The sequence below is a fragment of the Euphorbia lathyris genome, chromosome 9, assembly GCF_963576675.1.
Source record: "Euphorbia lathyris chromosome 9, ddEupLath1.1, whole genome shotgun sequence".
NCBI classification, from domain to species: Eukaryota; Viridiplantae; Streptophyta; class Magnoliopsida; order Malpighiales; family Euphorbiaceae; genus Euphorbia; species Euphorbia lathyris.
This window is the reverse complement of record NC_088918.1, coordinates 75,116,307-75,134,096: the sequence shown is the minus strand read 5'-3', so window position 1 is coordinate 75,134,096 and position 17,790 is coordinate 75,116,307. Positions and strand designations below refer to the sequence as shown.

The window sequence follows — 17,790 nt, the reverse complement described above, 5'->3', positions numbered from 1 at the left end:
ATATATATATATATATATAAATAATAGTAAGAACATAAACATGAAACTAACTCCACATAAATACATGCTACGATGAAAGAAAAACACCGTACAGTGTGATAATCTATAAAAGGTACAATTAAAACGGTGGATTACTAAACCCAGCCATGAATTCCCACCCTTAGCCCCGTAAAAAGACTAAACTACCCTTTACCCAAAATTTGAAAAAATACAAAACCTCTCAAATACCTTACACACTCTTTGATCAAATCCGGACTAATTTGTGAACTAAAACATGAAGTGTAACAACAACCGTAAAGGGAAAGCGAAAATAATAAGATTTACCGTTTTTGTTTTTTTGATTTAAGTTAAAAATTGAATCTGTGGGTGATTTTTTAAAAACGCCGGAATCGCAGTCGGGCGTATGAACATCGCGTCCGACCTACGGTTCCGGCGTATGAATATCACGCCCGACCTGTGGTTCGGGCGTGAGGCTATCACGCCCGCACCATAGGTCGGGCGTGATATTCATACGCCCGCACCATAGGTCGGACGTGATGTTCATACGCCCGACCTATGGTTCGGGCGTGATGTTCATACGCCCGAGGGGTTTTTGAAATGTTTTTTTAAAAAAAAAATTATATTTACGTTTTAATTAAATTGTTAAATGTTTACATTAATTTGGGGTTTAATTTATATATGAAATTTTGATATTAATTCGATTATAATTTATATGTTAAATTTTTAGATTAATTTAGTGTAATTTTGTAGACGGAGCGGCCTACTATCGCGGGAAAATCCGTCCCGTCGTCTAGATATGGACTAGCGGACTAATTTTTTTACGGGTTTAATTCAACAACGGACTAATTTTTTTACGTAACAGGTATTACGGATTTCATTCAATAGCGGACTAGCTATTTTTTTTGCTCTCCCGACACGCGGACGTGTGACTATCACGCCTCACCGTGTGGTCGGGCGTGATAGCCCCACGTCTCTCCGTGTGGTCGGCCGTGTAGCGATCACGCCCGACCACACGGTGAGGCGTGGGGCTATCACGCCCGACCACACGGTGAGGCGTGATAGTCACACGCCCGCGTGTCGAGAGAGCAAAAAAATAGCTTTTCCTCCCCAAAACCCATGAAAGGGTATTTTCGTCCTTTCACAGGGCTAGGGGTGGGAATTTGGGGCTGGGTTTAACAACACCCTTAAAATGAAAGGTACACTCAATTAAAAAGACAATAAATCTTATACTTCTCATAGATCCAAATTTGTTAAAAAAAAAAAAAAAAAACAAAACAGTTGCAAACCAATTTTTATCATTTAGTTTCTTTTAAAAAATTGGATGAGTCATTTCTACCGATGTAACAACGCAGATCCAATGATCCACGTATACTTTACTCTTGCTAAACCAGAAAAATATAAATAAAAGAGTTATAGCTGACAAATGTCAATTAGATGGAAAAAAAATTGATGAGATATATGGATTTTAACTAACAGGGTAAATAATGTATTAGTCTCCTAGTTTTTACCTAACACACTGTTTAGTCCCCTTATTTTGAAAAACACATTATAAGGTCTCTAGCTTTTGCCAATATTAACCATTTGGTCCCTTTGTCTAGTTGTTTTAGACTTGTTATCGATATATTTTAGCATAAACAGATACATATAAAATAACAGAGTAACATGGTCAACTTGTATTTTACTACGATTGTCCTAAAAGCTAAGATATGTTTGATTAAAAATCTAAAAAAAATAGATAAAAGGACCACAAGGTTAATATTGGCAAAAGATAGGGACCTTAAAATGTGTTTTTCAAAATAGGAGGACTAAATAGTGTGTTAGGTAAAAACTAGAGGACTAATAAATTATTAACCCTAACTAAGATGAAAATGACGAATTTCATTCTCTCCTCCAAGTAGATCTAATTAATTTTGTTTAAATAAAAGGGGAGGTATGTTGTCACCGGAAGAAACGAACAATACATTTTATATAACGTTGATGGGTTGCTTGCCACCACCGCCGGGAAGACATCTTCTCCGGCTAAAAGAGTGTCAAATTAGGGGGATATTTCTGATGAGAGAAAATCAGCCCAATCCCTCCAATATAGATATAGGCCTTTTTGAAAGTTACATATGGACCTACAACTTGAAAAAAGTTTAGAACCCAAATGAATTTGTGTTAATAAGTCAAAATAATTACAAATTTATATGGAGAAAAATGTATTACAATTGTATGCTTTTAACTTTAAAATATTACAAATATACCACAATTTAATAAATAAGGGTCACTTTTTTTCGGGATAAGGTGCAAAAATACCCTAACGTTTAAAGCTATGAGTAGTTTTACCCCTAACGTCTAAAATAGTGTAATTTTCCCTCTAATGTTGGTAGCTAGGGGAAATTTTACCCCAAAGATTGGCAATTTGGATCAATTTCAGACATCAAATTGTCTTCTCGGCCATGAGTCATGTGATCTACACTTCATATGTGAGTCATTTTATCACTCATTAGTACGATTTGGATAAAAAATCAAAATATTTCACCGAATTTATAAATATTAATCCAATTCTATTATTAAATCATAAAAAATATAATTTTTTTAAAATAAACTGATATGCAATTGCCGTTTTATAATAATGTTTAAAATTGATCCAATTTGCTAACATTAGGGGTAAAATTGCATCATTTTAGGCGTTAGATGTAAAATTACTCCTGAGTGTAAACGTTAAGGGTATTTTTTTTCACCTTATCCCCTTTCTTTTATAAATTATGAGTCAACAACATTTGGTTTAATATATTAGGGTTCTCCAAAAAGTTGATGGACTCCTTGAATTTACAGAGTGTTTTCTGAATTTGTCTAAATTGAAGTGCTAATAGTACACTTTATAAATTGGAAATTTTACATGGAAATACAGTTTTTAGAAATTATTTACAACTATATCAAATCATTATTTGAATTATGTCAAACAAAGAAAATTACAATTTTTAATATATTTTAAGGATTAAGATTTATAACTTATGAGCATATGATATATTTTTTTAGGGTTAGAATTTATGAATTTGGTTCTAAAATTTATAAATTGGGGTATAAAAATATACTTATTTTATGATTTTTTATAAAATAATGACATAGTTAGAATTAAGTTTTGTGATATTATGTAATTGTAATTTTTATAACTAATGTGATTTTCATATAAAAAGCCTTTATAAATTCAGGGGTGAATTTGAGGAAGTTGAGATACTCCTAACATGTTGGGAAAATTATATAGAAATTCACCTTTTAAAAACTATTTACAACTATGTCAAGTCATAATATTAAATTATATCAAACTAATAAAATCAGTATTTTTAATTTATTTTAAGAACTATAGTTTATAAATTAGGGGTCTAAAATGTATTGTCTAAGGTTTAGAATTTATGAATTGAAGTTTAGATTTTTTAAATTATGGTGTAAAATCATATTATATAGAAAATAATGACATATTCAGAATTAAGTTTGGTAATATGACTTAGTTGTAATTTTATACTTAATTATGATATTTATGTACGAAACCCATACATATATATTAAGTCAAAAGCTTTTTATTTTTTAATGGATTTCTGAATGTATTGAACGTATATTGTGTTAGGTATATGGGCCTGATGGGCTTTTAGTTGGATATGCATATCAATATATATGTTGAAATATTGAGGATCAAATATATGAATATCATGATTAAGTAGAAAATTACAACTAAGTCATATTACCAAACCTAATTCTTAATATATCATTATTCTCTATATATTATGATTTTACACCATAATTTAAAAAATCTAAACTCCAATTCATAAATCATAAACTGTAGAAAATATATTCTAGACTTCTAATTTATAAATTCTAATCCTTAAAATATATTAAAAGTACGGATTTTACTAGTTTGACATAATCCAAAATTATGACTTGACATAGTTGTAAAAAGTTTTTAGAAGATGAATTTGTGTGTAATTTTCCCAAATATTGATGCCTTCTAAAGTTTGAAGCATTACAATTTACAAGTACAAAATCATAGAGGTAAAAGAATTATATTGTAATTAAAGTAGTTGCGTTTAGGGATAGCAACGGGTAGGGTATCCACGGGTAATGTCATTCCCAAACCCTTACCCTTTTATTTTTTAATTACCCGTACCCGTCCCATTACCTTAACAGGTATACTTTTTGTATCTCATACCCTTCCCATTTAATTCGCGGGTACCCGCGGGTACCCTTACCCGTTAAGAATCAATAAATAAAAAAAATATTACAAATTTAACAAATTATAAATTTAATATATCATAAATCTAAAAATTGAATAAATTGAACCTTAATTAATAAGAATAAAGTAGCTTAGTGGTACAGTAGAACCTCTATATAGGAATACTCTATATTAGAATAACCTCCCAATTGTTATACAAAAGTTTGGTCCCAAGTGCTGAGAGTCTTTGTTATACCAACCTCTATATAGGAATAACCTCCCAATTGTTATACAAATAGTCCGGTCCAGGGGCGGAACCAAGGGGGGGTTGGCCGGGGCTCGAGCCCCGGCTGGCCGCCCGAGAATTGAGAAAAAAAAAATAGTAATGGTGTCTCGTAATATTTTGGAAAGAAATATATTGACTCTATGTAGTATTATTTGAATATATAAAGATAGATGAGATGGTTAAGCATGCTTGCTTTTATTTGAGAGGTTATGTGTTCAATTCCCTTCAATCTCATTTTTTTAAAAAGTTTTTATTTATTTTAATTTTATTTTTTTATAATTATGAAAACATGTTACCATTATTAATTAATTTAAATTCACTCTTTATTTTTATTTTTATTTTCATAACACTTTTGAATTCATTTTTCATATGTCTTTACCAATAATAAAAAAAATAAACATATTTAATATTCATTTTAGTAAACATGTTTAATTTTCTATTAGTTCAATGCTAGTTTCTAAAAAAAATGATAACATTTTTAGAGTTTTAATGCATTGGAGGCTAAAAAAATTTTGCCGAGCCCTAACGGGCTGGACTTTGAAAATTTACCGTCAACTGCACAGTTAATTTCGATTTTTTTATTTTTACGTTTTGAAATTTATTTTATGGATATGTTTGAGCCCCGGGTCATCCGGGGTCCTAGTTCCGCCACTGGTCCGGTCCCAAGTGTATTCCTATATAGAGGTTTTACTGTCAGTCAATTATTGAAAAATAAATGGTTGAGGTTTAAATTCCATGTCTTACATCTAAAAAACAATGATATTTATTAATATAAATTTTTTTTATGACGGGTACCTGGTACCCTAGGGGGTATTCTCATACCCGTCCCATTACCCTAACGGGTAATGATTTTGATCTCATACCCTTTTATACAGGGTACGGGTAGTTCTATTAGGGTCGGATAGTGCCGGGTACCCGCGGGTATACTACCCGTTGCCATCCCTAGTTGCTTTGTGTAGCTATAGTTATTAGAGGGGTGTTTAAAAATAAGAGTTTTTAGAAATTTGGTTAGAGACTATTATTTGTTTTGTACTTAAAAAATAGTATTTTTTAACATCATGAAATCTCTGTTTTTTCAACAATAAATAACAAATAGCAAATGAGAATAGAAAATAACAGATAAATCAAACAGATTCTAAATTATTTTCAAATAAAGTAATTAACTTAGTAAATTTGTGTTAATAAAGTTAATGTAGTTAAATTCGATGATTTTGCCACGTCAATAATATCTCAAAATATCCAACACATATTGTCACATGATAAAAAAAAATTAAAAAAACTTAGATCAATTTGGGATGCAAATCCTAGTTAGAATATTGAGAAATTTTGTTTTTTTAATTGTCATATGCGAAAGAAGAGGGTAAGGGGAGTCTTGCCTCCGATCTCCGGAACCACTTTTATAACGTCTTTTGTCTTTTGTCTACAAATTGGAGTTTGGAGGTGCGAAATAACCCCCAAATCTCTATGATGAGAAAAAATTAGTACAAAAATGTGTAAAATGGAATTGAAATTCTTTTTTGGCATAAAAAAGGTTTAGTTAGATTTTATATCGTTCTAAAAAAAACTCTATAGGCATGTGTAAAAGTACCTTCCAAATCCAATAGAGCAGTCTGATTTTAGCCACTGCCTATCAAACATATATTGTAAGGGTTGTCATCTTAGTAACTACGTCAACTTTTTGGTGGTCCAAATAATCCAGCTATATTAACCTTATTGATACAAAATTTACTACTTTAATGATTTTATTGGGTCAAAACTACTTTAGTGACCATCAATGCATAAACTCTTATGTTACAAGAGTTTCAAATATGCATTCTACTTGAACTAACAACTAATGAAAATATGAATTGACACGCATTTTAATACAGAAAAACCAGAGAAGGGTAGAGAGGCTCCTCCTTCCCTCTACTTTTCTTCTCATTTTCCCTTTTCTTCTTTGTTCCGCCATTGCCACCATTGCCACCGTCACTTTCTTACTTCTAGCTTTCTAAACAAGTATAGTTAGTTATGTCTTCTTTCTTTCTCTACCCATTTATGTTTTAATCTCCGTTTTTAGCTTCAGATTTACTTTTTCTTGTTAGTTTGAAGTCTATATACCTTCTTGAACTTCTTTTTTCATCAGATCTACAACTGTTCACTATACTTCTTTCTTTTATTCCTTTTTCGGTCTTAGCAAGAGCGGAAAAGGTTCATGTTGTCTGTAGATCTATAGATTTGTGTGGTTGCAATAACAGAAATGACTCAGATCTGAATATCCGGAAGAGCCTAAATGATGAAGCATGGATTACAACGGTTTTTCAACGGTTGACTTACTCGAATAATATGATTTCTATATTTGATGTATTTGTACCTTTTATGGTTTTTATTGTTCTTTGTAGTCTTTTTATTGCTCTTTGTATTCTATTTTTTTCCCTTTATGGATCTCATACTGGTTGTTACATGTATGGGTGAAATGTTTTATTCCTCTTTATTTTCGTGCTGTATTTATACATTTTAATTTGATGAAATAAAATATGACATTTTTATAAAAAAAAAAAGAACGAAAATATATTATTCATGGATTCTGCTTGTGTGACCCTACAAAACATTTTAAAAATAACATATGGCCCACACTTCTATCACAAACAATATTGTTTGTATGCTCATTCGTTGTTAGTTCCAAATCAATACCTACTTGAAACGATAATTTTTAGGATACTCCGAAAATAATACACCTGGCGAATTAATTAGTATCACATATATAAACTTTTTTCTTTACCCTAATAATCTTCTACGGAGTGAGTAGTATATAAACGATTGTCATTTGTCGAGCTTATTACTCCTAAAATACGTAATTTACTGTCGAAGTACCATAAAATTTCTCACTTGAAACCTATGTTGTACAAAAACTCTTTTTCATTAGCGTTTCGTATCCGTTTCCGTTTCTTTTCTGTTTCCATTACCGTTTGGGTTTCCGTTTCGTTTCCCGTTTCCGTGAATCATAGCTTGAAACTATAATTACAGCAAATTACATCCAACATAGAATATCTATATATAAAAAATCCATCCCAATAAAGTGTGATTAGAAGTTAATTAAAAACAAGTTAATATCCAATTAATTAAGGAGAAACATCAAAAATATCAGCCGGAGGAATAAAAGAATCAAAAGAAAGACCAGGAACATTAAACACAACATCATCAATCCTCCATATCTCTTCCATTCTAGTTCTACTATGCTGAACCGATTCTTCTTCAAATCGGAATACCGTCGCAATCGATCTTCCTTGATGAGCAATTAAGATTCCGTCAACATCTCTGTAATCTCCGATGCTACTTCCGATCGTCGTTTCCCAGTAAATCGTGTCATTTTCCGGTGTTTGAACTCTGGTTAAATGTGAATCTTCTAAGTAGATAAGAAGACCGCTTTTCTGACAAAAGTAACCGTAGAGAACATGGCGGAGTACTTCTGCTGCTCCTTCACTTCTTTCCATTACGGCTTCTTTGTCTGCTGATACTTTTAGGACAAAGCAATCGTCTTCTCCGATGGTCTTTTCGCCTAAACATTGTGCTTTGCTGAATAGACTTGCTGTACTCTTTGGATCTAAGCCCTGAAATCAATGTATAAAAAATAAATGTTAGAGAAAATTACCAAACACGAAATGACGGATCTAGAATTAACTGATACGTGTGTTTTTTTTTTATACTCTCGTGATTTATGACTGCTAAATTGTTTTTTATATAAAAGTTAAAGCATCGTGCATACGGTTTCTATAAAATTTTCGAAGTTTTCCAATAATTAGTGTATGTTCAAATCTCCTAGCCCTTGGATACGTCCCTCGTTCAGTTAATTTGTATGTGCTGTTCATTTTTTATTATAATAAAAAAAATATAAATTTAGATTTTGATTAGTGTGGGAAAGCGGATTTAGTTTCTATATATAAAATAGTGTAATTTTAAACTTAACATTTATAGAATTTCAAGACTCGTTAATAAAAAAATAATTTTTTCGGTAATAGAAATTGTGCAAGTTCGAGCTTTATTGAAGGGTAGAACACTTGAAATTAGAATATGACTAAAGTATAAAATTGTATATAAAAAAACATCATTCTATTAATAAAATTTGAAACTGCACTATATATATAGTAATTATTAGGTTTAAAATTGTATTATTTTATATGCAGAGACGCTGTCCCAAAACTATAAAGTAGGTTAAGAATTTATTTATTCTAAAAATCATTTAAATTGAGGTACTTAAATATATATTAATTTTGCATAAATTATATTATTAGTCATTCAACTATAACACCACTAATATTAAGACTTTTAAACTTCATTCGTTGATATAAAAAATTGATGAAACTTATACTACTATAATATTAATTAAACTTCAAATAAAAAATTGTTAAAAATTAACACAATGATGAAGATAAAATAGATATTTATATTCTTTTTGTGACACGAATAAGAAAAGCCGATATGTAGTCAAATTTATCTAGATTATCATTGCATTAATATTTTACGGATTTTTGTTGATTCGGATTTTAATATTACAATAATACAAGTTTAAATATTTTTATATTAAAAAATAAAATTTATGAATTATAATATTGGTAACTCTGACAATTTAGTACCGTAAGTTCATGTATAGAAATTATGGTGAAATTAAAAAAAAAAATAAAAAATGTAAATATTTAATTTAGTTATTACTCATTTAATTTGCATCTTATAGTTTGAAAAATATTAATTTTAAATACAGATAAAACGAATAATGTAGTGTTAATCGAGTTTTATATTCATGATTTTTTAATTACTAAAAACTTAATATTGATTGAAAGTTTAATATGTAAAATTGTAAAATTAAAAACTTAATCAATAATTTTTTCTCCAAATGATATTTTCCTTAAGAAAAACAAAAGTTAGGAACAGTAATTGAATGAAAGGAAGAATTAATTGGTAAAGCATGAAAAAGAAAAGTTAAAGCAAAGGCATATATATGCAAGTGGCAATCCCAATAGGCAATTTGAACAAAATCATAGCACATGACGTCAAAAAGAATATCACGTGCCATCCTCAACCCAATCATGACCGCTTATTTATTTGTATTTCATGAAAGAAAGAGAAGTTTGTCTGCCAAAGCATGAGACAGTTTCTCCATCAATGTCAGCAATGCTCTCTACATTTCTTGGGATTATCATCCATCTTTATCTTTAACTAATTGCCTAAGTTTTACCAAAATAATACTAATATTTTGAAAAATACACATGGGTTTTAGACGGGAGCAATTTTAGTCCTAATGTTAGAAACCAAGAGTAATTTTATTCTTCACATTAATAAATTGGGTTAATTTGAAAAATAATTTATTAAACTGTCTTTTCGATCATTAATTTTATCATCAGTATTTTATAGGTGCGTAATTTTATCATTGACAAATCACAAACATATATTTGGATATGAAAAAACATATACTGCCATTTTATACGAACTAAACAAAAAAATTTCAAAAAATTCATCGAATTTATAAATATTAATCTGCAATTCTATTATTAAATTATAAAAAATATGAAATTATTTTTTTACAACGACAATGTTATGCAATTTGTACGGAATAAAAAACAAAAATATACTCATTTCATTCTCTTATATAGGTCACTATAATAAATTAGTTTTTTCCCAAATATAAGTCATTCTAGGATTCCAAGAACTTTTAGTTTAGTTTTTTTAGTCTAAATATTAATTTTGTTATATTAGTACATGTGTTTTTTAATATTCCAATGCGTATTCTCCAATAGTGAAATGAGAATGATTTTTTTAGTTAACCAATATATTTCTTAATTTGTGTGAAATACCCTAGAATGACATATAAAGAAATGGAGGGAGTATGTGTTTTATAATAGTGTCTGAAATTTGCCCAATTTATCAACGCTATGGGTAAAACTGCACTTGGCTTTCAACTCTAGGAGTAAAATTGCACCATTTTAGATGTTAAAAGTAAAATTACTTCGGAACCAAAACATTATGGGTATTTTTGCACCTTAACGCAATAAACAATTAAGAAATCTTTATTTCAATTATTGTTTTCTATTTTTTAAAATGTTTTTTCTAAAACATAAAAATTACTGAGTAAAACAGTAATTAATTAATTAATTAACCTCTAACCTGGATTAAGCGACGAAGAGGGCGTTGCGGTCCTTTAGCAGCATGGGTACCAAGCCAAGGTGTATGCCGCCACACGGTCTTCCCATCACTACCGGCGATGACTTTATTACCGCCGACGACGAGTTCAAGAGACCACATTCCGGGCAACATTTGCCACACAACAAAACACCCATTTTCTCCACTTCTTGTTCCTAAACTCTTCACATTCTTACCTGTCGATATCTCTGTCTCACATCGGATCATTTTCACGCTCCCGGTTGCATACATGTTCTTGTTCTTCTTCTCTCCGGCCGCCTTCAAACACCCGGTGGCCGCCAAATACTGTTGTATAATGTAATGCGCTATGCAATTTTCCTACGTAATAAAAATAATTTAGTGTTTGGTTAAGTTTATAAAAATAATAATTAGGGTAAATAATTACTAAATTTGCAAGTAAAAAAAAATACGAGTCGAGAGGTGGAGATAAGGGCGCAAAACCCCGACCACTAGAAATCACTCTAAGAGGTGATTCTAGGTGTTTTTTTTGTTCGAAATAACCTGACCGGAGTATGTCGAACCATATTAATTGAATTTTAAGATAAAACATTTAGATAGTAGAAATTCTATTTTCCGCAGAGAACCGACTAATCCAGAATCACTCAAATAATAACACGTTAATAATTAAATTTACATATCATCAACCGAATAGTCTATGGAAAATTTGATCCTACTACCATTCTAATTTTTTTATATGATTTTTATGTTTACATTAGTCAATTTTTTTTATTATTAAAGACTGGTTAACGAGAAAACGTAAAAATCAGTTATCTCAGTACATTAGTCAATTTTTTACTTTGAAAAACATTTATTTTCATCATATTGTAATATATATATGCTAATATAAAAAAAATATCCTCAAAACCCCCTAAACTAATGAATGAGTATATACTTTTAATAAGTTTTCAAAAATATTTTTTTTCTATTTTCACAAATTCAATGTCAAAATTTAAAAGAAAATGAGAGAAGAAAATTAAAATAGAATGGAAATAAATGAGGTTTAAGGCACAATCAAACCTTGCATTTTTTGAAAATTCAAAATTAGCTCTCAAAGTTTTGTTTTTTTTTTTTCAAATTTCATCCAAACCAAATTTTCCCAACCTCATTTTTTTCAAATACCCTCATAAATTACTAATAACAATCCACAAATTTTGCATAAAATTTCTCAAAAATAAGTATAAAAATATTATGATACATTTTCACTAGTATATAGATAAATAAATAATTACTTACCATAGGAATGTCTTTGATATGAAGATTAACTTGAAGAACATGATCATCATTAATCAAAAGAGGAATAGGAGCCAATGGACAACCAAGAACACCAAGCAAAAGTCTCAAATCATGATCTTTATTTGGTGAAATATTAGCACCATAAGGCGTAACGGCCGACGAAGAATAATTCGATGGAAAACCCTTTTGTAAGCGAAACCATTCTCGAATAATCTCCCACGAACTTTCCTTTTTAATACACTCTTCTTGCATATCCGGGTCTGGACCTTCCATCAATGGGGTTAAAGTAGTTTGTGTACACCATCTTTGCTTATTGGACCTTATTGATGATCTACTATTCCCTCCATTATTATTTCTTGAACCCATTTCTGATCTATTGGTCATGATTTGTGGGTTCAAATTATAATGATGAAAAGTTTTGATTTTTATGGTATTTTTGGGTGTGTGTGGGTGAAGTTAGAATGGAGGGAAAGGAAAAGAGACAGCTTATCTGTCTCAACGGCAAAGAGGGTGGTGGTGGTGGTGGTGGGTATATTAATATATAAGATAAGAGAATATTGGATTGTTGTTGTTAAGCTTTATTCTTCTTTTTATGTCTTTTTAGACTAGGACTCTTGTCTTTTGTCTTTTCATGTGTGGATCTAAGTGACTACAAGTTTTATTTAAAAAATATATAAAAACAAATATTGATCTACTAATAATTTTTGGATAAAGTTCAAATTATGAGTGTGAAGATAGATTATCATATTGTAAATCTTGTGCTTTTTCTAAATAGATGGAGAACTTCTACGCATCAACTGTGTGCAATGGACCTAACCAATGAAAAGAGAGAAGTGTGCCACTCATTGTGAGATGATTGATGTAAAGAAAAAAAGTGTACAATTATCATGTTTCTATAGTAATGTCTGATGGACCGGGACCATTGTAAATTTTTTAGAAATGATTGATGTAAGAAAAAAAAGTGCATAATGTTATGTTTCTATTGATAAGGTCTAATGAACCACGATTATAGTAGAATTTTTCAATGAAAGGTAGCAAAAGAATACTAATTAGATATTTCAATGACTCTTGTCTTTTGTCTTTTCATATGAGGCTCTATGTGACTACAAGTCTTATTAAAATAAAATTATTGGTCTACTAATAATTAATTTTTGGATAAAGTTTAATTTGGTGTGAAGATAGATTATTATATGATTTATTATATATAATATAAATGTAATAAAAATGAGTTATTTTTGTAAATTGATTTATCGTATAAAAAATTAGCAAATCATTTTAAATTTATGATAAAAAAAGCCTTTCTAGAAAAGTAATTTAACGATAGGGATTACAAAATTACATATAAAAAAAATCAGATGGATCAAACTTACAAGATCAAACCAAATTCATGTATTTCATTATTAATAAGGTACAAGTATTTCTATAAATAAGAATCCTAACTAACTAGGAAATATATAAATAGGAAAACTCTACATAAGATGAATTCCTACTTTAACAAATGATAACATGCGAATATAAGGATATGTGCACGTGTCATGATTGGAAAAGCATAGGGACGTGTGGAACAAGAAGAGTCGCTGGATCAAACCAGGCTAGGATATGTAACCGTCAAGACACATAGATCAATGAGAGTTATTTGAAATCAACACTAGAACAATGTTCCTTGATATACTCTGAAAATTTAGGGATTACAGTTTGGACACATTACAAACTATCTAAATTACATTTATCATCCAGAAGTCAATATTTGTCCTAAAAAAGGCTAGGGTGCACATTTTGAACTGACTACCAAAATTGTCCTTGACATCCTATAAATAGAATGCAATGTCAGAGCCAATATACATACTCACATCTATTTCAATTCATATTCAATTGCTTAATGTTCACCATTATAAACTCTACTAACTTAACCATCAGAGTGGGGTCGTCAGTCATTTGTCGCGTCTTAATCATGTTTTTGTCTTACCTCAAGTGTAAAAAGGATTTCTACCATCATCAGAGCACTATCATTCAGATACAATCGTATCAAATTGGTGCGATGATCGTGAATCCAACAAATACACATCCATGATCGTCTTGAAAATACAATGAATCCATCGTCCTCTCGATAAATCTAGGAGCCCATAACACCTTTAGATGCTAGTATCAACGTACTAAGGCTCCTTAAAATTACTATTAAGCTCTATAGATGTATCGAGCAATGTATGGGTTTGTTTGATCCTTCAAATAGGGAATTTATGACCTGCATAACCAAACAACTCCTCTACAATGTCAGCACTATATAAGAGGTTATTAACATAAATGCAACTACAATGTAACAATTGCAAGAGAAGTTGGATGTCAAAGAGCAAGCCATCAAACTAGAAAAATGGCAAGATTTTATCACATCATCTTCCGAACATCATATCATCTGAAGTTGTCCTCGTAAGAGGGACACATCGCCAAAGAGGAGATCTAAAGAGAAACAATGAATTCCTTGCATGCATCAAAGAAACCACTCTCGGTCACTCTCATCATCCTATAATGAGAGTAGTTGGAAGGATTCCATGAGGAAGACTACTCCCCCACATGTTCCTTGGAGGGGCACAACCAAATCTAAAACCCCATCGTACCAAAGAAGGCATGGAAGAGAATTTGAATTCTCTTCGGTCTATCATATGCTAGATCGAGGGATGCCAGATCGGGGGATTCCAACACATAAGCGTAAAGCCATGAGATATTCTAATGAATCAGAGTCTCCACAAGGAAAGATTAAGGCATAAAAGAGCTTTATGGGATCAGATCTCGAGAAAGGCATCAGTGGGAAAGAAGAACAATTGTGCCAAGATCTTCTAAAGATCGATGGATAACTCACCAAAGAGCATCCTTTGATAGTGAAGAGAATGAGAGGCATTTGGAAAACAAGACTCTGTTTAAGATCATCTGAAGGGAGTTGAGGAGTGATATGGTAATGGACACTAGCTCCCTATTATGTGCATGCATCCTATGTGAGCCAATTTCTTTTTTTTTTTTTGAATAAAAACATAACTTATTATTATCTTAAATCAGAAGATAGAACATCAAGTATAAACGATGGTGGACAAGCCCACTCACCATGAACAGAACTAGAAGTAACAGCCTTAGCAAGACTATGGGCTGCTAAATTCGCTGATCGTTTCACAAAAGAGATAGAACAAGTGTTCAAATCTCGTAATAAATCACAACACTCACAAATAACATCAGCCAAATATGATAATCGAATGTTTTGATGTTGAATATCCCGAACCACCGCCAAACAATCAGATTGAAATTCAACGTGTCCTAGATTGAAATCCTTGACCCATGATAAAGCTTCACGGATCGCCATAGCCTCTGCCAAGGGAGGATTAACTGTATCTGTAAGATAGCCCATACGAGCCGCAAAACATCTCCCTTGGTGATCTCGTAGAAGAAAATCATATGAACAAAAATTATTTTGGCTATCAATGCCTGCGTCAACATTGCATATGAAGCTGTCGACGTTGAGTTTTTTCCACTTACTCTGTGCATTTGAATATGTGAGCCAATTTCTTAAGGTTTCACATATCCTTCTATTCTATGAAAATGTACAATGGGATGGGAGACCCAATGGTACACATGAAGAAATTCATAAAAGAGCTAGAAACTTATATGGTCATAGATGCCATTATGTGCCATCTTTTCCCCCCATCACCTTGAAGGATGTAGCATCTTATTAGTACCAGAAATTTCCTTTCGGATCAATCCAAAATTTCAACCTGATGGAAAATGAGTTTGCTCAGCACTTTATCACTTTAATACTCGAAAGAAAAATGATCCAAGATCTCAACTATACCTGGTTCAAGAACTTGGAGAAAACCTTTGGGATTGGGTAGATTGTTTCCAAAAAAATTACAATCTACAATGGGATGGGAGACCCAATGGTACACATGAAGAAATTCATAAAAGAGCTAGAAACTTCTATGGTCATAGATGCCATTATATGCCATCTTTTCCCCCCATCACCTTGAAGGATGTAGCATCTTATTAGTACCAGAAATTTCCTTTCGGGATCAATCCAAAATTTCAACCTGATGGAAAATGAGTTTGCTCAACACTTTATCACTTTAATACTCGAAAGAAAAATGATCCAAGATCTCAACTATACCCGGTTCAAGAACTTGGAGAAAACCTTTGGGATTGGGTAGATTGTTTCCAAAAAAATTACAAACAAGATATGGCACCTTAGTGTAGATGTTGCAGTATATGTCATGAGGAAATATTTCTAGAGCAAGGCCTTATCCCTACAGCTAACAACACGACAGTTTAAAATTTTCCCTGAACTCACGTGACAGGCTAAGGATTTCATCAAATGGAACAACCACAAGCTCAACCCTTGCTAAAAAGCTCCAACTCAAAGGACCGCATGGGTCTGGATAACAGTTCAAGGTAGCATCATAGGGGACACATGGATAGAGATTGAAAGAGGAAAAAGGAGAAACTTTAGCTTCATGCCATTTAATTCCCCAAGAAAAGAAGTGTTGTACCTGGTAAAAAATTAATAAACATCGTATCGAATATCCATGAAGCTCAACCGATCAAGAAGTTGGAATTATAAAATGTACTGTGAGTTCTATAAGAGTTAAGGCAATGGCACCAGGGATTGGAGGAAATTCACGATAAAGTTGGACAAAATGACAGAAAGGGGAGTATTGGATAATTTTCTAAAAAAGCCATCAAAAGTTCCAGCCATAAAGAAAATAAATCACAAGCTATGGAACACGGTCCTTAAAGGGTCGTTAATGTAATTAATGGAGGACCCTAAGAAGATCAGCCAGTAAAGAGAAAAATGGTGTATAAGGACAGCAGAGGCTTCAGGAGTCTATTTCAGAGTTCTCATTTGGTAGCTTGAAAAATGCACTTAAACAGGCACATGAGGATGCATGTAGGATGTCACCGGAATCTCCCCAAGGAAATCAAATAATTGCCAAAGAAACCTATACAAACTCACTTAAAATGAAGCCTACCAACCTCAAATACGTAAATAAGAAAGGGAACACATATAGCTTATAGGAGAAATCAAGATGGTGTGGTTAGTCGAGGGAAGTTGATCAAGTTCACATCACAATTCCCACCAACTGTGAAAATATAAGTTGAAGAAACTTTGGAAAGAAGCATCAAAGCCTTTGTGTGGTGTCCGAAGGATGTCACTGGAATCTCCCAAGAGGTAATGACTTATACATCTTGATGTATACCCAGATGCGGAGCTATTAAGGCAAAATAAATAAAATCATGGACCCAAAAGGAAAAAAATCATCAAAGTGGAAATTGACAAACTAATAAGTTGCAGCCACATCGAAGAAGTACATTATGCCCATTGGCTGGAAAAGGTAGTTTTAGTAAAAAAAAAAACCAATGGAAATTGTCAATTAATGTGTTGATTTCATTAACCTTAATAAGACTTGCCCAAAAGTTTCATGTCCCTTAGTTGAGCCATCTCGAGATATAACTCAAAATCTTTCTCATAAAAAGCCCTCATAGATCGAATTCAGTATCCAAAAAATCACTACACATTCGACCTCCTTCCATTCTGCATAGGCAGGTGTGCATTTTGCTGGTGGTGGATCAACATCAAATTATATGAACTCTATTTTTTTTACTTTAAAAGCATGTATATCATGGCTCCAAGTGAAGTAGTCACTTCTAGTTATCAATATGGCCACTAATGTAAATCCAGGATTATCATGGTCAGAACATAAAGAAATTTGAGGAATATTTGAGTTTTGCGATTGATTGTTGCGAGTTGCATCTCGTGATAAAACAATTTTGATTTTGATGGTTCACGATCATCGGTTCTTCAATTTCAAAAAATGACCCTTCTTCTTCAAGATCTAGATTTGTAGATATGAATTCTTCTACTCCCTCGATCACGAGT

At 31.7% G+C, this 17,790-nt stretch overlaps 1 protein-coding gene across 1 annotated transcript; it reads right to left on the bottom strand.

The window, feature by feature from the left end:
* Nucleotides 1-7,499: 7,499 nt before the first annotated feature.
* On the bottom strand, nucleotides 7,500-12,393 carry LOC136206257 (uncharacterized). The gene is made up of 3 exons (XM_065997238.1): nucleotides 11,880-12,393; nucleotides 10,611-10,964; nucleotides 7,500-8,062 (listed from the first exon to the last, which is right to left on the bottom strand). Exons 1-3 carry the CDS (start codon nucleotides 12,261-12,263, stop codon nucleotides 7,574-7,576), a joined length of 1,227 nt encoding a protein of 408 aa, XP_065853310.1. The 5' UTR covers nucleotides 12,264-12,393; the 3' UTR covers nucleotides 7,500-7,573.
* Nucleotides 12,394-17,790: the final 5,397 nt, after the last annotated feature.

What these genes read in the sequence shown, in the direction of transcription:
- LOC136206257 (XM_065997238.1), bottom strand. Translation starts at nt 12,263, where the DNA reads ATGACCAATAGATCAGAAATGGGTTCAAGAAATAATAATGGAGGGAAT. An exon ending in ATATCAAAGACATTCCTATG is followed by an intron (nt 10,965 to 11,879) that starts GTAAGTAATTAT and finishes TTTATTACGTAG; the next exon opens with GAAAATTGCATAGCGCATTA. An exon ending in CTCTTCGTCGCTTAATCCAG is followed by an intron (nt 8,063 to 10,610) that starts GTTAGAGGTTAA and finishes CATTGATTTCAG; the next exon opens with GGCTTAGATCCAAAGAGTAC.